The sequence below is a fragment of the Dasypus novemcinctus genome, chromosome 26, assembly GCF_030445035.2.
Source record: "Dasypus novemcinctus isolate mDasNov1 chromosome 26, mDasNov1.1.hap2, whole genome shotgun sequence".
In the NCBI taxonomy this organism is placed as follows: domain Eukaryota; kingdom Metazoa; phylum Chordata; class Mammalia; order Cingulata; family Dasypodidae; genus Dasypus; species Dasypus novemcinctus.
In genome coordinates this window covers 11,782,088-11,804,890 of record NC_080698.1, presented here as the reverse complement: position 1 = coordinate 11,804,890, position 22,803 = coordinate 11,782,088, and the positions used below count along the sequence as shown (strand labels likewise).

The 22,803-nt window shown below is 37.8% G+C and overlaps 1 protein-coding gene across 15 annotated transcripts in view; it reads right to left on the bottom strand.

Annotated features, from left to right (window-relative positions):
* DOCK3 (dedicator of cytokinesis 3) overlaps positions 1 to 22,803 on the bottom strand; it is a 657,203-nt gene that overhangs the window by 420,493 nt on the left and 213,907 nt on the right. For all 15 annotated transcript variants that reach the window (XM_058288315.2, XM_058288314.1, XM_058288308.2 and 12 more), the window contains exon 5: positions 4,733 to 4,829. In XM_058288315.2, the coding sequence (XP_058144298.1) occupies positions 4,733 to 4,829 (97 nt within the window). The remainder of the gene's footprint in view (positions 1 to 4,732; positions 4,830 to 22,803) is intronic.

Below are 22,803 nucleotides of genomic sequence, written 5' to 3'. Positions count from 1 at the left end.
ATACATGCATGATACAAAGCCTTGGTGACCATGGCATCACCCTTGTGACTGGTCTTATCATCACTGTTTACCAGGATGTGTTTGTCAAAGAGATATTCTGCCAAGCCATATTCCAGGGCCCCATCTTTCATAAATTGGCTAAGTAGTCATTTAATCTTTTATGGATTTTACCCACTCATTCAAGTAATATCTCAATGAATACACACAAGTGATCAGTGACCACTTTTTGCAGTTCCATTAGTGGCCAATTCACCCTTTTTTCCAATATAACACACTCCACTGCATTCAGCCCACTCTCCCAGTCATCACATTCTGGTTTCTTCATATCCTGAAGGAAGATGCTTCCACCTTGTTGATTCTTCAGCTTCATAAGTTTCTCATTTTGTTCCCTCTCCTCATGAGATTAGTGAAGAAATATTTGGCAAAGTTCTTTAAAACCACATCATTATGGTCAAAGTAGTAAGACATGGACAGGTAGGTGTAAGAGGCATAGAGATCCAGGATGATCTGGTGGTTGTTCTAGGACACCTGCGAGGGGAACATAGTCATGATGATGGTGACTGAGGGCATCATACAATGTCTTTGTACCTGGTGGTTTTCCTTACTCTGATGTCAAATTTTTCTTTTAATAACATAGCCATTCCAACTTTCTTTTGATTATTATTTGCAAGCTATGTATTTTTCTACCCTTTTAATCTTTAACCTCCCTATATCATTATATTTGAAGTGACTTTCTTATATATGACATTACAGTTGGGCAATTTTTTTAAATCCATGCTGCCAGCCTCTATCTTTTTAATTTGTATATTTAAGCCATTTATATTTAATATAATTATTCATGTTAGTATTTAAATCTGCCATTTTAGCATTTATTTTCTGTTTGTTCCCTCTGTTTATATTCCTGTTTTCCCTTTCATGTTTTCCTATGGGGCTCCTGAACATTTTTAGTATTCCATTTTGGTTTATTTATAGTACTTTTATGTAAATTCGTATAGCATTTTCAGTGACTTCTCTAGAGATTACTATATATATATACTTTATCAGTCTATTAGAATCAATATTTTAACACTTGAAATGGAATGTAGATATCACAATTTAGGTCTCATTTTATGATATAGTTTTCTTACATATATTTATTTATTTATTTTTAATTAAAATTATTTATTTATTTTTAAAAATTACATTAAAAAAATATGAGGTCCCAATCAACCCCACCGCCCCCACCCCCCACTCCCCCCACAGCAACACTCTCTCCCATCATCGTGACACATCCATTGCACCCGGTAAGTACATCTCTGAACATCGCTGCACCCCGTAGTCAATGGTCCACATCATAGCCCACATCTCCCACGTTCCATCCAGTGGGCCCTGGGGGGGATCTACAATGTCCCGTAATTGTCCGTGACGCACCACCCAGGACAACTCCACGTCCCAAAAACGCCTCCACATCTCATCTCTTCCTCCCATTCCCCAAACCCAGCAGCCACCATGGCTACCCTTCCCACACCCATTCCACATTTTCTCTGTGGACCTTGGATTGGTTGTGTCCATTGCACATCTATGTCAAGTGGGGGCTTAGATTCCACATGGGTACTGGATGCACTCCTCCTGCTTTCAGTTGTAGACACTCTAGGCTCCATGGTGTGGTGGTTGACTTTCTTCAACTCCATGTTAGCTGAGTGGGTTAAGTCCAATAAATCAAAGTGTAGGAGCTGAAGTCTGTTGAGGCTCTGGGCCTGAGTGTCTTATTATCAGTCCAGAGATTCAAATCCCCTAAATATATCTTAAACCCCAGCACCAACTACAATTCCAATAAAGTAGCATGCAAGTCTTGTGAGAAGAGATCCTCTCTGAGTCCAATGCCATCATGCAGAAACACCAGCTCCAAAGAAGGGCCATCTGCCATGGCAGTGAGCCCCATCTGCCATGACCATAGAACCCATGGGTCTCTTTAGCCCTCAAAAGAACCAACAGCTGGGGTTGTATCTACTTTATCTGTCTCTTAGACTCTGCTCAGTTGTGCATAAGGGCATTCCTTCTGACAACCTCCAGACTCTTTTTTAGAGACTCATAGCCTTATAATCTCATTTCTGCTTTCCATTTCCCCCGTACATTAGGTCAAACAGCATTTTGAAGTCATGTTATTATATCTTACATATATTTATGATATAGTTTTCTTATATATTACCTCTACATACATTGAAAACCACACCAATGTCATAATTTTTGCTTTTTCTCACCAAACTAAATTTTAAAAACCAAGAAGGGGGAGAATTTATTTACCTTTCCATTGCTTTACTTATTCCTGATGTTTCAAGTTTCCTTTCATTATCATTTGTTTCTGTCTGAAGAACTCTATAGTCATTCTTTCAGAAATGATCTACTGGCAACACATTTTCTTAGCTTTCCTTCATCTAATAAAATCTTTTTTTTTTTTTTTAATTTCTCTTCTCAACCACTCCCCTCCCCATGGTTGGCTCTCTGTGTCCATTCACTGTGTGTTCTTTTGTGTCCACTTGCATTCTTGTCAGTGGCACCAGGTATCTGTGTCTCTTTTTGTTGCATCGTCTTGCTGTGTCAGCTCTCTGTGTGTGCGGCACCATGCAGGGCGACTCTCCTTGAGGGGTGCACTCCTTGCACAGGGGGCTCCCCTTTGTGGAGGACACCCCTGTGTGGCATGGCACTCCTTGCAAGCACCAGAACTGTGCATGGGCCAGCTCACCACATGGGTCAGGAGGCTCTGGGTTTGAACTCTGGACCTCCCATATGGTAGGCAGATACTCTATCAGTTGAGCCAAGTCCATTTCCCTGATAAAGTCTTAATTTCCCCTTCATTCCTGAAACATACTATCCTGGATATATAATTCTGGGGTAATATCAGTTTTTTTCTTTCAGTACTTAAAAAACAATGGGCCACTTCTTTCTGTATTCCATAGTTGTTGACAAGAATTCTGTCATTCAAATTATGATTTCCCTAAAGGTAATGTGACATTTCTATCTAGCTGCTTTCAAGATTGTTTCCTGAGTTTTAGTTCTCAGAAGTTTGTCTACAATGTAACTGAGTATAAAATTCTTTGGGTTTATCCTGTTTGGAATTCACTCAGTTCTTAAATCTGTAGGCTTATATTATTTGCCAAATTTCTTGCATTTTTGCTATTTTTTTTAAACTATTTTTGAGTTCCACATTCTGTTCTCTCCATCTAGTACTTTGGGGGCATGCATGTTAGTTGTTTTAATTGTCCCAGGTCTCTGAAGCTTAAGTTTGGTTTTTTTTTTTTTTCAATTCATTTCTTCTCTGTTATTCAGACTGGATGATTTCTACTGATCTATCTTCAAATTCCCCAATTCTTTCCTAATACAATTTCCATTCTGCTACTGAGACTATCTAGCAATTTTTAAATTTTCAGTTACTTTATTTTTCATATATAATTGCTGGGGTTTCTGTTTTTATTTGTTTCAACAGTGTACTGCTCATTTTTAAATCCTTTTGATCATAAAATTTGTGTCATCTCAATATTGGCATCTGTTGATTATCTTCCCCTATCAAAGTTGAGATGTTCCCGATTTTTTACGTGACAAACAACTTGGAGATGTATCTTAGACATTTTAGGTATTATATAATGAGACTCTCGTTTCTATTTAAATCTTCTATTTTAGCAGGTAATCAACTAGTTTAGATTAAGAATGCATTCCCAGGCTCACTTTTGTGAGCTGTGGGTCAAAAGTCAATTTAGTTCATAAAGTCTCTTCTTTTTTCCCCACCTGTGTGTTACCTAGATGACAGGATTCCACCCCACTTCTCCTCAGTATTGTCTTGGGAGGGGAGGAATACTCTTTTCATCAGGGTGGGAATGGAAGATGAGGTTCTGTCCACAGTATCCATTAGGGAAGGGCATTGCCTTATTAAGGTAGGGGGATGCATATGAAAGTCCTACCCCAGACTCAGCTGGGGAAGGCACAACCTCATCCCTGCATGAGAAGAAGAAGTAAAAAATTCCAACCAAAGGAGTTCTTCCTCCTTACTACAGAGCAAGAGTGGAAGTCAAGAGTTCTTCCCACAGGACTCTAAGGTAAGGGTACTATCTTTATAATGCTGGGTGGTGGATGTAAGCAAGCATTTTGCCTACAGGCGCCAATGGAAGAAAGGCACCACCTTGTAGCTGCTGGGAGAATGGAAGTCAAAGCCCCATCGATAGGCTACCAGGGAGGGGCTTATCACCTTATACTCTCTAAGTTCCCTGAGGATAGTGATTGGGTTTTTATTACTTTCTATTAACTGTTGGCCTAGCAAAGTGTCATAAATGACAATTCTTTAAGCTTAGTAGCTGTGAAAACTTGGCCTTGACCCCCCATTAGGGTTACAAAAGACAAAAGTTAAATAACACTAAAGTTTGTTTATTCATTCAGTGAACACTTATTTCATGAAAGTATCTGGGGACTCAGTGATCATGAGTATAACAGCTAAGGTCCCTGGTGTTATGGAACTCTCATTCTAGTGATTAGAGAAGGGTAGGGGATCTGCAGACATAAGAATAGTATGTTTTCTTCACACTATTCATGAACAAAACTCAGTCTATTATATTTCAGTTACTATCAGAAAATACATTTGAAAAACTACAAATATTCAGAAATCTAAAAGTGCCAAATTGGCATAGGTTAGATAATTGTTTTTTCAGTTGGTACAATGGAACTATAACGATCAAGTAAAGTAAAATAGTTACCAACTACTTACCACATACAATTGTTTCCATAGACTGGCCCATTCTTGTAGTGTTGCTGTAACCTCAGTCACAACAGAATCTTCAAGGGGAACCACAGTTTCATACTGCCTAAAACCAGAGCCACAATAGATAGCCAAGTTATCTTTGATAAAATCTCAAAATATTGTCTGTTGCCTTTTACAATTTATTTAACTCAAATTTTAAATTCATGCAAATATAAAGATACTTTTAACCAATCAAAGACCTTTGTTCACTGATATATTACAATACTAATTGAGCTGAATTAATATAAAAATACCTGAGTTTTACTACATAAATAAACTTAACTTTTTTCTGCTAAAAGCTTATTTCTTTAAGGAAAGACCATAACTGCACAATTACTTCTTAAATTAATATAAAAATTATGTGTCCTGCAATACTTTCATTCAAATTAGTGCATGCCCTTAATATAAAAGATCTGGCAGAACAGGAAAAAATAGATACAAAGATTTAAAAAGCTTAATGAGCTCTAATATTGCCATACCTTTTCTTAGAAATTGATATAAACAGAGAAATGCTGAGCCTGATAGAGGACTTTTGAACCTGGGAACAGAAAGGTGCTTGTTTTCTCTCAACCTATCTCTTAAGCAGCATTCACTATGGTGCCATTCACTATGCCTAAGTGCCAAAGAGTTACCAGTGAACAAAAATGGGCAGAATCCCAGAATAAGACAAATAAACAAACACAACAGACTGCTTCAAATCTAAGAAGGAAATGAAAGGGTATATCAAGGGCTTTTAGATGGAGACATGATAAAAAATGAGAGGATCAGTGAAGGCTTCCCTGAAGAAGTTGTATTGAAACAAAGTCCTTAAAGGATGCAAAAAAGTCAGGAAAGGGAAAGGATATAGGGGAGAGAAAGGGACCAGGTGTGGTGTCACCTGGAGAGGAAAGTATACCAAAAATCACTAAAATAAAAAAGAATTTCATATATTCTATAACTGAATGCCAGCTCTCACAGGGCATTTAATACAAAAAATTGCAGATGTTAACATAAGTACTATGAATAAAACGTTGTTGAAAGACTACTGAAGGCAGCGGCATGACTTGATAATATTTTTACAATGTCTCTGGATTTTGAGGAGTAATGAAATCTTTTCTGGGACTAAAGATTTTATGTACTGATCTGCTGAAGTGACTGGAACCCATATTCTGATTTGTTGGCCACAGAGAATAGCATCCACTTGGAACCAGCAAGGAAAAATATATTTCATAAAATTAGCATTAAGTATCATTTCTTTCCACAGAAAGATAGCTAACAAAGCATCACTATGTTCAGAGATGACTCAGTACATTAATACTGAGCGTCAATGAATAAAAAAGATATTTGATTATGTTTTAAGGTTTTATTGCATTTTATTTTCTGTCACTTATTTCAAGACTTCTTAAAATCTACAAATTGCCTTGGAATAATGCCAGATTATTGTCCTTACCTATTTAATTTATAAGCTGATTAAAACACAAGCTTTCATCAAGGGTTTATTAAGAATAACTTCTGTCACCAGCACCCAAGGCAGGGATTCTCAGACTCACCTTTATCAATTATTTCAAGTACTATTATAATGGTTTTGACAACAAATATGGCTGAAGTTTTTAAAATTTAAAAGTCATACTGAACTTTTTCTAAATTTAAGAAGAGCAAGCCAATACGAAATGTCAGCTCTTGGCAGGGGGAGGGGAATAAATCATGAATAATGTATAACATAAAGTTGAACTGAGTAATAAGACAATATTTCTTCAAACTACTGGGAAACTGGGCATAAAAGCAATTTCTAAAGTTATTTCCACCTACTACAACTTAAGAATACTACAGAGACTATTAGGAGATTTACTGAAACAATCAGGGAGATCACAATATTAATAACAAAATGTAAACATAAAGCACAAGCAGGTGTTGTGTAGCAACAATAAATTCTAGCATTGTCTTGGAGAAAGAGGTTCAATGTAAACTTATTGCGGTCAGATAAAACTTAATGAAGGAAGTGTAGCTTAAGCAGGTTCTTAAAGGAAGATTGGGTTTGAAAAGGGAGAGGAGGGAAAGAGAGAGCCCACTAGACTGTAACATGAAAAGAAATATAGAGAAAATAATAAGCAAGCCATATTTAAAGAGAGTTCACATTGGGGACATACAGAAGATATGTTTGAAAAGACAACTGAGTATTGTCAGTGCAAGGCTAAGACATTTAGATTTGGAACTGCACAGAAATATGGAGACATACTAAGAGTGTTGTGTTTCAGTAACATGAATGCAGAAATTACATGTTAAACAGAAATAAAATTATTTGGTGTCTCATATATTACATCTTCAGTTTCTTTTTTTTTTCTTTTTTTTAAATATTTTTATTTTTTTAAAGTTACATTCAAAAATTAGGAGGTCCCCATATATCCCCCACCCCCCTCACCCTACTCCTCCCCCCATAACAACAACCTCCTCCATCATCATAAGACATTCATTGCATTTGGTGAATACATCTCTGAGCACCACTGCACCTCATGGTCAATGGTCCACATCATAGCCCACACTCTCCCATAGTACTACTCTTCAGTTTCTTTAATCACAGACATCTATGGGAATCTTACATCATTCATATTTTAAAATTCTAAGATGTCTGACTTACATTGACTCTAAGCTAATACTGATTTATTTCTATTAGACTATAATACGCAATCAATATCCTGAAATTCCTTAAAATTAAGAGGTAGTATCATTTACAAATACATTGCTCCATAGGCAAAGCAAAATGTATTTGAACACAGAAAAAAAAACCAAATAAAATTAATTACTAAACTGATTTCCAGAGGAACTCTAAATTCATATAATATGAAGAGTTTATAAAAAATGAAATTTGGCAGTGAAAAGAGAGGATCCTTTAAATTAATGGATGTTGTGCAGGAATGTAACTAAGCATGACCTATGGAATAAAAATGGTTAAGGCCTGTGTTTAATGGGCAAGCACCGAATCAAGAAATGGCAGCTCAAAAAACCATAGGAAAAGCTCCTGGTGCTTTTGTTGGCTCCTCCCTCACCCTCTCCTGAACTGCAACATGGAGCCACCTGGTACTCCCAATGTGGGTCCCTGACATTGTTCTGGCTGGGCAAGACTGACCTAGAAAACTCCTCTCAGGCTAGCCATCCCCACCAACCCCATACCACCCTGAATTTGTCCTCTGCTTGGGCCAGCCAAAGCAGTGTAAGAAACAAGTCAGACAACCTGGCTGGGGTGGAGGCTTATCTACTTTACGTCCTACATTTCAGCACCCAGAAGAGGAAAAACGTCTTTCAAGAAAAGTAGGGAGGGTCATTCAAATTCCTGTAAATAGGAATTCCTAAGGCCATTAGCAGCCAAAAGCCCAGGAAAGGACATAGACTTAAAAAGACAGGGAGGATCATGCACTTTGCATTTGCCTTGGGCTGACCATCTTTTAAGTGACTGAACTCTGAAGGTGAACACTGGCCAATGCAGAGCATTTGCAACAAGTGTGAAAGGTATTTATTGTACTGCTTTGTTTGGTTTTGTTAGCTCCTGGCACTCAAGGAAATCTCTGTCACACCAGCTGGATACAAACTCAAAACACAGGCCTCTCAGAGACTAAATATGAGAGTTAACACTTTAAAATATTAAAATGCACAGTGTTCAACAAAAGATGATGAGAGAAATGAAGAAGCAAGGAAATGATGGTCCACCCAAAGGAAAAGGATAAAAATCCAGAAGACACCAACAAAGATAACCAGACTGTGAACATACACAAAAAGAAATGATCCTCAATATGATTAAGTATGCAGAAAAGAACTAAAGGATATCAGGAACACAATGAATGAACATTATGAGACTCTCAATAAAGAGAAATTTTTAAAAAGGAACACACAGAACTACTGGAGTTTAAGGTCACAAAATTTAAATGAATAATATCCTAGGGACATTCTGCCAATGTCTGCCTTTTGACTGGAGAGTTTAATCCATTTACACTTAACATCACCGCTGATAATGCAGGAATTTCTTGTGCCATTTTCCTATTTAGTCTTCGTAAGTCACAAGTCTTTCCTTAATGTCTACTTTCATATTTATTTCATCTTTTTGTATTGCACTATATTCCTTCCCTTCTCACTTCTTTCTGAATATTTTTTCATGTATTTTCCACATTACCATGGGGTTAAAATTTAACATCCTAAATACATAAAAATAATATTTAGGGGAAACGGACTTGGCCCAGTGGTTAGAGCATCCATCTACCACATGGGAGGTCCACGGTTCAAACCCCGGGCCTCCTTGACCCTTGTGGAGCTGGCCCATGCGCAGTGCTGATGCGCGCAAGGAGTGCCGTCCCACGCAGGGGTGCCCCCACGTAGGGGAGCCCCACGCGCAAGGAGTGCGCCCGTAAGGAGAGCCGCCCAGCGCGAAAGAAAGTGCAGCCTGCCCAGGAATGGCACCGCCCACACTTCCCGTGCTGCTGACGACAACAGAAGCGGACAAAGAAACAAGACGCAGCAAATAGACACAGAAAACAGACAACCGGGGGAGGAGGGGAATTAAATAAATAAATAAATCATTACAAAATAATAATAATAATAATAATAATAATATTTGATTCAATACCAACTCTGCCTCAATAGAAAATACTTATACCCATGGTCTTCTACTCTTTTTTGAACTTGTTACAAATTATATCTTTATACGTTGTATGTCTAAAACCATAGACTTATTATTAGTGTTTATGCATTTGCATTTTAGCATCTGTATGAAGAAGTGGAGTTACATAACAAAAATACACTACAATAGTACTGGCATCTGTAATACTCATATGGTTACCTTTCCTGGAGGCCTTTATTTCTTTATGCAGCTTTGATCCTTTATCTAGTGTCCTTTAGCCTTTCAATCTGTAGTATTCCCTTTATCATTGCTTATAGGGAAGGTTCAGCGGCATTTAACTCCCTCAATTTTATTAACCTGGAATGTCTTTACATCTGCCTAATTTTTGAAAGGAAGTCTCACTGGACATAAAATTCTTGGCTAACAATTGTTTTCTTTCAGTATTTTAAGTGTTTCATCCCAATGCCTTTTGGTCTCTATAGTTTCTGACGAGAAATCTGTACTTAATCTAATGGGGACTACTTTGTACAAAACATATTGCTTTTCTCTTGCAGTTTTCAGAACTGTCTCCTTGTCTTTTGCATTGACAGTTTGATCAGTATGTGATGGGGCATATTTCTCAATGAAAGTTTAAGGATAGAGCTTTTGGGGTATGTTGAAATACCCCTTCCATAGTTAAGGTCAAGTTGTAGAAATTTGCTCACACCTACCACTAAGAAAAATGCACAATGATTTGTAGGCTTTTTTAAAAAAAATTATTTTATTTTTTAAAAAGCCTTAGATTACATAAACGTTACATAAAAAAATATGGGGGATTCCCATATACCACACACACATACTCCCTTGTTAACAATATCTTTCATTAGTGTAGTACGTTTGTTCCAACTACTGAACACATATTGAAGCATTGCTACTAACCATGGTCTGTAGTTTATACTTTGCACTTTGCACCACACAATTTTATAGGTTTTGGCAAAATGTGTAACAGCTTGTATCCATCTTTGCAATGCCATGCAGGACCATTCCAATGTCCCAAAAATGCCCAGTACTACACCTATTCTTCCCTCTCCCTCCCCTCAGAATCTCTGGTGGTCGCTGCCTTTATATTAATGATACAAGTTCTTCCATTACAATAAAATAATGTCTGCGGCGGCTTGCTCGGTTGGTAGAGGTGGGGTCTGGCTGCGGACGAGGGGTCAGTCCAGCTTTGGACGAGGGGTCGGTCCCGCTTGGGACGAGGGGTCAGTCCCACTTGGGATGAGGGGTCGGTCCGGCAGCAGACGAGGGGTCGGTCTCACAGGGGTTGCGCGGTTCAGCTGACGGGGTCGCCCGGCGAAGCCGGCGACGAAGGGGTCGCCCGGAGAAGCAGGCGACGAACTGGGGACAAGGGAGGCCAGGCCCTTGTCGGGGGCTCTCAGGACTGGAGGGCGCACGGCAGAAAAACTACCGCGGAGACGAGGTAAACACGCAGGTCCACTTTATTGAGGGAGAGGCAACAGTTTTATAGGGGCTGGGGAAGGCTGATTGGTCGAAGCCACGCCCTGTTCTGATTGGTTGCCGGAGAAAGGTCAGTGGGCGGTACTGGAAGGGGGAGGGGTGGTGGTTAGGGATTGGCTGTTGCTGTTGCCGGGGGAAGGGTTAGGGTTTAGTGATTGTTGGCTGCTGTTGCTGGGGTAGAGGGCAGACTGGAGTTTCCCGCCCACGCCTGGCTGTTGCTGCTGTCGCGGGGAGGGAAAAGGGCAGACTGGATTTCTCCGCCCACACCTGGCTGTTGCTGCTGTCGGGGGAGGAGAAAAGGGCAGACTGGATTTCTCCGCCCTGCGCCTGCGCAGGGAGAAAGAAGAAGAAGGGTGCCGCCCCACAAGGCATCGTGTGGCGCCATCCGGGAGGAGGGGCGGCCGCGGAAGCATGGCTGCCGAGAAGGGGAGACCCGAGGGCACTCTGCGCCCATGCCGAGCTCCCTTCAGGGGTGGCGGTGAGTCCGACCAGCCACCCTATTATGGGGGCAGCGGCTTGGCCTACTGCGGCTGCTCCCCCGCCAGGCCAGCAAACCACACTTCAGCCCGAGGGGTGACCGCAAATGTCTACTTTAATCCATAGTTGCATTTCCCCCTTAAATTTGTTCATTCCTCAATCTTGAGGATTTTGGGATGGTGATACCCAGTATGTTTCTGACTGGGAGGGGGCTTAGATCCCATGGGGCATAAGGATGGAACTATATTCCTTGCAGTTGTGTATACTCTGTCTTTTGGGATGAGCATTGTCCATCATCACCCTTTTGTAAGTTGTCCTGGGAGAGTCCCATGAACTGAATAGTGGTGTTGCATATCTGCTGAGATTCAGGGCACAACCAGCATATAAACAGACTGAAGGTTTATGTCTCTGGGACATATATTTAACAAATGTAGTGCTAATTATAGGTTCAAATAAAAGGGGCAGAAGAGCCACCTGTAGGGAAAATATGAGTCTGTTACATTGGGGAGCATATATTCCAAAATAAAGCCCACTGACAGAATGCTGAATTTCTGAGATTGTCTGCCCTTCTTAAAGTGTCTAGATATCTCTAGAGCCCTCAGGAGCCCTGCTGTTTGAGGCACTGTTTACTGTGGCAGTGAATGAGATGCTGCTGAGATATACATTTAAGAGTAACCACTGGAATGACCTCCAACTCACTTTGAAATCCCTTAGCCATAAAAACTCTTTTGTATTTAATATTTCCCCTTTTTTTGTGGTAAAGGTCTTTTTCCAAATGCATTGCCAGTTGGCACCTAGTAGTAACACCTCAGTGCCAGGGAGGCTCAACCCCAGGAGTAATGTCCCATGCCAGGGAGGAAGGCAGCACATTTATATACTGAGTATAGCTTAAAGAGAGGTCACATTTGAGCAACAAAGAGGCTTTCAGGAGGTCACTCTTAGGCATATATAATACTAGGCTAAGTTTCAATTTCACAGGAACAAAGTTCATAAGTACAAATATCAATATCAAGGCCTGGCTTAATGGTCTGGCCTCCTTCACAAGGCACTGCCCATGTACTCAGGATTCTTGCCACTCTATTAGAGAATGTAGTAGGACTTCCCAGGATGGGAATTCAATATTTTCTCAATTATTCTGTGGGTCTCCAACTGCCAAGACAACACCCCATGACCACTTAACATATTCATATGCCACAGAGGCATGCTCCAGGTACACCCCTCCCCACACATTCTATCACCAACACTCTGCACCAGTGATCCTCTCTTACCATAGTTGTGACCCTTCCATGATCCAAAACCTCCCCCAAAACAAAGACAAAAAATAAACAAAATAATAAGAAAATAAAATAAAAACTAACAAATAAAATACAAACATAAAATTTTTTTTCTTCTTTTCTTCACTGTCTTTCATCACCATAAGATCTGTTGTCTTATATGTAGAGTGACAATTTCTTCCATATGTTCCCTCAGTATCTTATTTTTTTTGCTTTATTTTCAAAGAAGCTTTAGGTTACAGAAATGCCACATCGAAAATACAGGGGATTCTCCTATACCCAACACACTCCCCCTCTCCCACTCTCCCCTATTAATAACATTTTACATGAGTATGGTACATTTGTTACAACTGATGCACTGATATTGAAGCATTGCTACTAACTATGGTCAATGGTTTACATTATGATTTATATTTTGCACTGTACACTTTTACAGATTTTGACAAAATTTCAAATGGCCTGTATCCATCGTTGCAAGATCATGCAGAACAATTCCAATGCCCTAAAAATGGCCTATGTTCATCTATTCTATTCTTACCTCCCTCTCCCCTCAGAACTATGGTAATCACTAAGTTTCAATTTTTGAAGAATAAGGTTCTTGCAATAATATTAAGGGATTGACATATTGGTCTGTTTTCTTAGGCACTGCCTACGTTGTTGGGAGATACTTGCCCCTCTAACTGAGAATACAGCAGGACTCCCCAGGATGGGAGTTTAATATTTTCTTATTGTGTGGGTCTCCACCCATTGAGATAACACACTATGACGAGATGAACACTTTCATATTCCATAGAGGCTATGCCATATATCCCCCCACTCCCAACACCCTGCACCAGTAAACCTTCCGTGGCATATTTGCCAAAAGAACATTCCCACCATTTGTAGTTTTAACCACAGACCTGCTAATCCCAGAGTTTATTACCTGCTCCTTCCTCTAATCCTTCCCCCAGTTACATGGATAGTCCAAACCACCCACCGCACCATACTCCCTTATCACATTCCTGCATCAAACCCAATCACATCACTGCACCACTATCACCCCCATCCAATGCCCAAAGACCCCCTCCCACCTTATCATAGATTTTGTCCACACTGAGCATCAGCTCACCACCCTCTACTCCCTGTCTCTTGATAACCTAAATTCTAGACTCTAGTTCTGTGTGACTCTGCTCAATTTGCCTAAGTCGTATCAGTGAGGTCATGTAGTACTTGTCCTTCAGTGACTGGCTTACTTCACTCAACATAAGGTCTTCAAGATTCATCCATGTTGTCCCAAGTGTTAATACTGCATTCCTTATTACAGCTGAGTAATATTCCATTGTATCCATTCATCTGTTGATGGACACTTTGGTTGCTTCCAACTTTCGGCAACAGTGAATAATGATTTGCAGACTTCTGTGAATTTATAATACATTTGAATTTAATGCTGTGACACCTTTTTCTGGTGATCCACAGACCAGGTTTGTATAGGGTTTAGAGCAAGAGAAGACTTTCTAACTGGTTTAGTATACAAAGAAATTAGCTCTGAATTAACTGTATGACCCAGAAGATACAATGGTAGTAGACAGTCATTAGCAGATTAGGATGCTATAAGGAGCTGTAGCAAACATTAAAAAGAAAATCACAGAGGAAGTCACTAGGGCTTGAAACAAAGGTATGTTCTTCCCAACAAATATCTTTTTTTTTTTTCTTTTGAGAAATTACTCTTGGAATGTGAGTTTTGATAGATTCTAACTATGGTAGATGCTAACTATGATTTACCAGGTCATCTCAACATCTCATCACGAAGTGGGTATTATCTAATCTATCTACCCATAAAGTTAGTGATCCTCAGCAATGCTTCATCCCAAGTAGTCATAGTTTTATGGGCCTGGAACAAAGCAACTCTCCAAACTTACTTATTTCTTTCACTCTGCCACCACCATCTCAACTTCTGCCCAAAGTCTCACAGAAAGTTCCTTATAATAAATGATTAAGGGCAAGAAATATTAGAGCCTGGTTTACAAATGGCTCTTACAATAAGCTAGCATCAGTGTGAAGATGCCAGCAAAAATAAAGGTGGCAAAAATAAAGAGGACAGTGGGAAAGGACAAATCTCCCAGACAGGTAGAAATCTGAGCTGCACATCTTGCTCTCTATGTTGTATGGAAATAGAGATGGGCCAAAGAAATACAATATATGGGCCATAGCAAATGGTTTTTCAGATGATCAAAGTCTAAAAAGATAAAAGATTTGAGACTTGGTGATGGCAAGAAAATTTGAAGAAAATATGAACAGAACTCTTAAAATGGGCCCAAAATGTAAAAATATTTGTGTCCTGAGTAAATATTAGAACAGTAGAAAGGTATAGAAACATGCCTGTAAAATGTACTATATATTATTCCTTGCTATGTCATATGCATACTTATAAATTTTATTTCATTGATGCATTTCCTCTTCCTTTCCCCCATCTATTTTTAAAGGGAATGGTGGTGAGGTTTAGCTTTATACTATAATCCAAAAGTTACAAAATAGAAAAATAGCAAACATCATTGAACCAGAGGAGAATAATATTCTAGAAAGCACAGATTTAGAAAAAGATACTATTAAAACTTACTGACTATACCTAACATATTATATAGAGGGAATTTCTTATTTTCAATTTTTGCATGATAAAAAACTAAAAATGAATGAGCTAAGTGTCCATACCTGAGAATTAACAAGAACAAAAAACCCAACCCAGAAGTCACAAACAAATAGAAAATAGAGTTTATGAAAACAGAAACACAAATTAATAGACAAAAGATAAAGACAATAGGGAAGATCAGCAATATATAAAAGCAAGTTCTTCGCAAAATCAAAAAAGACAAGCTTCTGAAAGGAGTGAAACGAAATGAAAACAAATTTTTAAAAGCACAAAAAAATTAGTATAAAAATGGGGACATAACCACAGATTACATACAAGATTTTAAAATATCCTAAGAAATACTATGAACAACCTTTTGACAGTAAATCTGAAAAATAATATGAGCTGAAAAGATTTCCAGGAAAATATTACTAAAATTGACTCAAGAAGAAACAGAACACCTGAATCAGTCAATGACCATTAAACAAACTGAATTGGTAATCAACTTTTCCTCCTTTACACAACACATACATTGCCCAAAAGAAAGGAGGATCACACAGTTTTTAAAATCAAGTTTTAACAAACCTTTAAAAAAAAGGTTAATCTCTAATCTACATTAATTTTTCCAGAGCTTATAGAGTGATGGTTACCCAAACTCATTTTACGAGGCAAGAATAATCTTTATACCAAATACAGAAAAGGATATTATAAGAAAAGAAAATCATGAACCAATCTCATATTAACGTAAAAGCAAGAATCTTAAAGAAAACACTAGGAAGATCAAATGCAATAGTGTAGTACATTGTGACCATGAAGGCTTTTCCTAAAATACATTACTTTTAGAATTAGTCGTAGGGAACATCCATCCTTGCCTTGCCTCTAAAATTTCAACATTGTTATTTTCAATAGACCTTTCCTGCTTTCCTAAAAATATATCTTTAAAGCCAATGTTGATTAAATCAAATATTTTTGCATCTATTACATCTACTTAATCCATTAAAATCTATTGAGTACATACAACCCAAGCACTCCCGTTTTGCCTCTCCTGATAATGTGAATCTTTAGAAGAGTAGTATGAAGATGGGAAACTTCAGGAGTAGCTTCCTGAAGAGACTGTCCATTAAATTCTGCTATCCAGATTCACATGCCTACTCCCGCTGCTGTCCTTGCTGGTATCTGGTACCTTGTCTTTTCCTTAAAATCTCTGAGGTGCCTCATATACTTCCAATAATTTTCAAGGACAAAATGTGCTTCTAATTTATATTTCTAGCCAAAGAGAAATAAAACAAAGATTTCATCAAAACGGTATTTTCTAAAGTCTTCTATAAATGAATATGCCTTTTTTTTATATCAGAAAATGTCTCCATCTTCCTGTTCTTTGTTACAGCTTCCAAGATTTCATTTTAAGAGTTATACTGGGAAGCAGATGTGCCTCAAGCAATTGGACTACTGTCTACCATACAGGAGGTTCTGGGTTCAATTTCCAGGGCCTCCTGATGAAGCCAAGCTGGCCCGCATGGAGTGATGGCCCACGCAGGAGTGCTGGCCCACACAGAAAGCTGGCACAGCAAGATGACACAACAGAACGAGACAGAGAGGAGAGACAATAAGAGCGCAGCAGACTAGGGAGCTGAGGTGGTGCAAGAGATTGAGCACCTCTCCCCCAAGATCAGTTCCCGGTGTTGCCTACAGAGAACACAAGCAGACAGAGAAAAACGCACAGCGAATGGACACAGAGAACAGACAAGGGCAGTGGGGTGGGGGGGATGGTAGGGGGGTAAGTAAATAAATAAATCTTCACCAAAAAAATGCTGTCATTTGTTCTAACATTCAAAATTAATATCCCCAAAATGTGCTTAGGCAATGGAAATTGTTTATAAAAAAGAAAACAAACACCCCACAATGGCAAAATAAATTTAAAAGTGAAGAAGCATCCAGTGCCTACACTGCTTTTATTATGAGCCACAAAAAGATATCTGACACAAGTGATTCATAAACGTTTTTGCCAAATAAAATTACTTCCTACAACCAAGAAAGATACTATAAACATGCAGGGTAGAGAGGTACATATGGTGTAACCCACAGATACTACAATGGCACACACATCACTGATATACTGCAGTCTATTTTTTTATCATGCCAAAGGTATTGTCAAAGACGACAACTAGTGACTGTAATCTATGTTTGACTCAAAAGCACTTTTCAAAAAAAATTTGATAATGTCACTTTTACCATACTGAAAAGAAATGAATACATTCATTAATATATTCATTTTATTCAGATAACATAGCCTACTTACATGTAAGTAAATTCGAACAGGCTTATGTTTTTCAAAACTTAAGAACTATTTCAGAGCTTCTGAATCAGTAAATAATTTCTCAAGTTTAGCAGCTTAATCCCTTTAAACTAGTTAATTTTTTCTCTGTATGAATTTTTTTAAAGCTTGATTCAACAAAGATTAACAACAACAACCTGCTTTGCCTGGGGAATGATTTTAATCATAATGGATTTATTTCCAGGTTAGTTTTTTTATAATATTGTTTCTTCCTGTGTTGTCATAAAACCCAGAGGCTAGGAAACTTCTATAGATACTCCAAAATACCCTTTAAAAGAAGTATGAATTTAATAGTAAAAAGTTTGTTATAAAATGGTGATACCAGCATGAGTAGAAACTGGAGTATGGACTTCATATAGCTATGAGAACTGGAATGGCTGAAATGAATGAAACTGGGATGAATGACAAGGAGGACAGATGTAAGGACTCAACGGACACAGCTAACACCAAAGTGATTAGGCTGGAAAATCTGACCACGTTCAGAGTTGGACATATGTTATAACAGGTACAGAAGTCAGCTTCAGAGAGGCAAATGAAACTTTAAGAACTCAAACAGACCCTGAAAATCAGAAACAATGGGTCAGAAGTTCTGAATTAGGATTATGGGTAAAGAGGAAAACAAAATACTGAATATACAAATGGACAGTGGACAACAGAACTCTGACCCACAATCTCTGCAGCAAACAATCCAGGAAGCCAAAATTACCACCTCTGCAGCAATCAGACCAGAATAACCACAATTTAGTTAATGACTGCCAGTTTCTTTTTTTTTTTTTTTTTGGTCACTGCTTCTAACTCAGACAAAGCCAAACACACTCCCCAAACCAATAACATAAAATGCTGTTCGTACTTAGCCATCCTCCAGCTGCCCCACACCAACTTCCAGAGTATACCCGAAGTCTTTTTCTCACTACAAAGCTTTCCCAGTCCCCTGCCTGACTTTGAGTCTCTGTCAAACAGAAATGATGGTGGCTGACTCTCACGCTATAGCAAAAGCTCTCAAAAGCCTTTGTTTGTTCTTGTTTGAGTGTTCTTCCTTTCCTTCCAGACAAGGAACCAGAATCCAGGAAGGGAGTATGAAAACAGCTATGGTCATAATCATCAGAAGTATGAGAGTAGGCTTTACTTCAGGAGGACTTACCTGCTTTTTGCTTGGCTAACTTTACTCCAGCCAAGATAACTGTAAGCATTTATTTAGCTGGAATAATTAGCAAGAGGACAGAACATGATAGAATGAGCCTACCTTTGCTCACCATGGTACTTTTAAGACAAAAATTACAGTATTTTTAATCAGCCCCCACTCTATACCCACATTACTGGCTTTGTTTTAGGCCCAGACCTCTCACACATCGTGGTTTTTTTTGTTTTTTTCATCATGGTTATTTTGAATTTTTTTCTACTATATTAGCTACTCCTCAACTCCATTTGGGATTATCTGTGGATTGTAAAACCACTTTTTTTGTATCTTTTTTTATTCAATGGGATATCTATGGACTTGAAAAACCAGCTTTTTATTTATTTTTTTATTCAGCTGGACATAGCTAAGGATTACATCCCATGGCTTCCCATCAGAAACCTCCGATGTTCACATCAAATCACTAAACACTCTAAAATTTGCTCATATTTTACTGAGTGTCTACAACATGTCTGGCACTATGCTAAAGATAAGGACACAAAAGTATTAACAGAAGTATTATAAAATAGAGTGGCACCACAAAGGAGGAAGTTGTGAACATTCTGTGATGGATGTTCAAGCAACTATAAATTCATATAACCTAGTTAGTATCTTGTCTATATATCCATAAGTACATAATGGGTGATTACGTCATTTGCTTGAAATTTAGAAGAAATTACTACAAGAGCAAATATTTTAAAAATTAGTTTTCATATCCATCTCTAATGGAGAAAGAATTTATTTCAGTAAATATATCAGTTTATTAAGAAAAGAAGTGCTAGAGAAATGAAATGTTAAACATTAATTATTAAATTGTTACTGCTCTCATGTACTCTTTGTAGCACACATGCATGCACCAATATGCATTTCCTCAAATATACTCACTCCAATATATCAGTCTGAGAGTAAAGAGGCAATGTCTAAAGAATAATATAAATATGAATCACTCCTTGAACAGATATGGATAAGAGGGGTATGTCATTGGCCTACCTGGAATACCTGGTACCTTCTTAGGAGAATTTTGTCCATTATAAGATATTGCCTTAGATTTTCAAGTTTATTTGGGGGGGGGGGGGGATTTATTTTTCATTTGAATTTAAACTTGGCTAGTGATCAGTAAAAGCAAAAACTCCTCAACCCGAGAAGTTAGTTATTCCCATGTCAAATCATATCACTAATAGCCCACAATTTAAAAATAAGATTCATTTATAAATATTCCATAATGCAATATGTAACTTTCTCACTGGAACTTTACAAAAAAGTAGTAATTACACTTAAATTCTTTTAAAAATGAGTAAACCAGATATCAAGGAATATTTTTAAAATTAACTTAAAATATTAAATTTCCCATAGGAAAATTTCTACATTTAGTCTATTCACGCAATTTCACACCCTTGCAACCAAATTAAAAACAACAAGCACTTTAACAGAAATGGCGCACATTTTCAAGAAGCAGCTGATACACCCTAAGCAACACTAAGAATTCAGGGTAACATTCCCTACAAGTTTAGCAGAGTATAATGAATAAGAGAAACTTAGTTTCCTGAGTTTAATAATTACCTTATGGTTATGTGGGAGAATGTCTTCTTTCTTGGGAGATAGATAATGAAGTATTTAGTATGAAAGCATTAGGATATCTGAAACTCACTCTATAAATTAAAATGGAAAGGAGGGGGAGACCTTGAGCATAATGTGGCAAAAGGTTGATAATGGGTGAATCTAGGAAAAAGATATGTGGATGTTCTTTGTACTATTCTTGTAACAAGTCTGTAGACCTGAAATTTTTCAGAATAAAAACTTGGATCAAAAAGTCAGAGGATTTTTTTGAAGACTACATAGAAGAATCACCCCCAAAATAAATATATTGCCATCTGCTATTCAGTTACGGCTTAGGGCCATAACTTAAGTCTTTATACTGTCTCTACACTACTTCTCTCATTCTCTCTCAAATCTCTTCCAATCAGGCTTTCATTCCTATCACTATACCCAAACTGCTCTCCCTCATCAAGAGCCCCAATAATCTCACATTGCCAAATCAACCAGTCAACTCTTAGTCCTCTTATTAGTCAACCTCAATAATATCAGACATACTTGATTACTCACTCCCTCCTCTACACATTTTTCTGCTTGGTCTCTAAGACACTACTGTTTCATTTCTCCATTTACTTCACTTGTGACAACTTTTCAGCCTCTTTTAACTGATTCTCCTCTTCCTCCTACCTCTAAAACACTATAGTTCCCCAGAATTGTTTTCATATCACTTTGTCTCCATCTTCACTAACTTTCTTAATGTTCATCCAGCTTCATAGCTTTAAATACCATCTACATACTGATGACTTCCAAATTTATGCCTCTAGCCCAAACATCTTCCCAGAAATCCAGAATAATGTACCTAATTGCCTTCTTGACATCTCCACTTAGACATCTAAGAGTAATTTAACATGTTCAAAATTTAAATTTTTGTTTCCTGAAACACCCTTTCCTAAATTTTCCATCCCAGTGAATGGCAACTATATCTTTACAGCAATTCAGACTAAAGACCCTGAAGTCATCCTCTACTGCTCTTTTGTCTATTCTACATGCAGCTCTCACTCTGAAATACACATAATATCTTACCACTTCTTACCACTCTACTGAACATCTGAGTCCAAGCCATCATCATGTCTTGCACGGACTAACGTAATCTCCTATCTGGTCTCCCTGCTTCTGCCCTTACTCCACTGTAATTCTAGTATCAACAAAGCAGCCCAGAATAACTCTTTTAAAAATAAGTAAGATCATGTCCTTTCTCTGTCTAAAAGCCCTTAGTGGCTTCCTGGTTCATTCAATAAAATCTAACGCCCTTGACATAATTTGCAAGGCCCTACATTTTTCAGCCCCTTGATGCCTCTATGAGCTCATCACCTCTTATTGTCCTCATCTAACACATCCCGCTACAGTCAAACTGCCTGCATTACTATTCCATGAAAAAGATGGGCAAATTTTGCAGCTAAAGGAAGAAAAACAGAGTTGAAACTCATAAATTAATAGGATTTAAGGGCCTAGAAGAGAAAAAGGAGCTTGAGAAGGAGAATAACAAAGTAAGGCCAAAGAGGAAAAACAAAACAAGAAAATATTAAAACTGAAGGGAAAAAAGAGGTAGCATCAGAGCAATATTGATAACAGTGAAGAATAGGAAGGAGAAGGAGAAGACAATTTACAAATGTAATAGGAAATAGTAAAAATACTATGTATTCAAAAGCTAGTGGTTATTTCTGAGGGGGTATTATGAGTGCTTTTATTTCTTCTTCAAATTTTCCTTGTATTTTCAGAGATTTCTGCTTTTAAATATGTTTTTACTGATAGACCAAGTATTCCGAACTAACAGAGTTTTTGACATTCTATAGAAAAGAGAGATAAGGTGTACTTTAATGGATTTATTCAAGTAAGTCAGGTAAGAAAACAAAGTACTATGAAAGGTATAAACATTAAGAAATTTTCTTAAAATAATTTTCAACTTTAGAAACCTGACTTGAGTTTCCTTTGTGATTCAGAGTAATGAACTTTTTAAATAAAAATAACAAAGAATGATTATTTTTGAAGTTCATGCAATACAGAAAACCACAAAGAAAAACAATAATCACAAAATTCCACCTAGAAATAGCTGTGCACATAATTCTTGAACCCTCCCCACAAAGGAATGGGTAAAGGTGGGTGGAGTGAAAAAGAGAGAATAATGACAATTTTACAAGAAATGCATTCTATTTTAAAAGTAAACTATTATATTCATTTTATTAAAATATAACAGAAAAATTAAAAGTTAAACTGAAGGAACTACTAAACTTGAGATAAATGGTCTATTCCCAGAAGAAAAATTTACTTCTATAAGATCTCTCTATACTTTTTTAAAAAATTATGAAAATCATTAAGATGCTTTGAATCCTTTAATTCCAACCCTGTTTCTATTTCAGCTGATAACCTGCATAGAAAAGATGCTTTTGCTTTTTAAACTTCTTCCCACCTCCCCTCCCATCACCTTCATATTAAGGCTGATTATGTTCATTGCAATTTATCACAGTTTATTACATTAAATTCTACAACCAGGTGGCGGA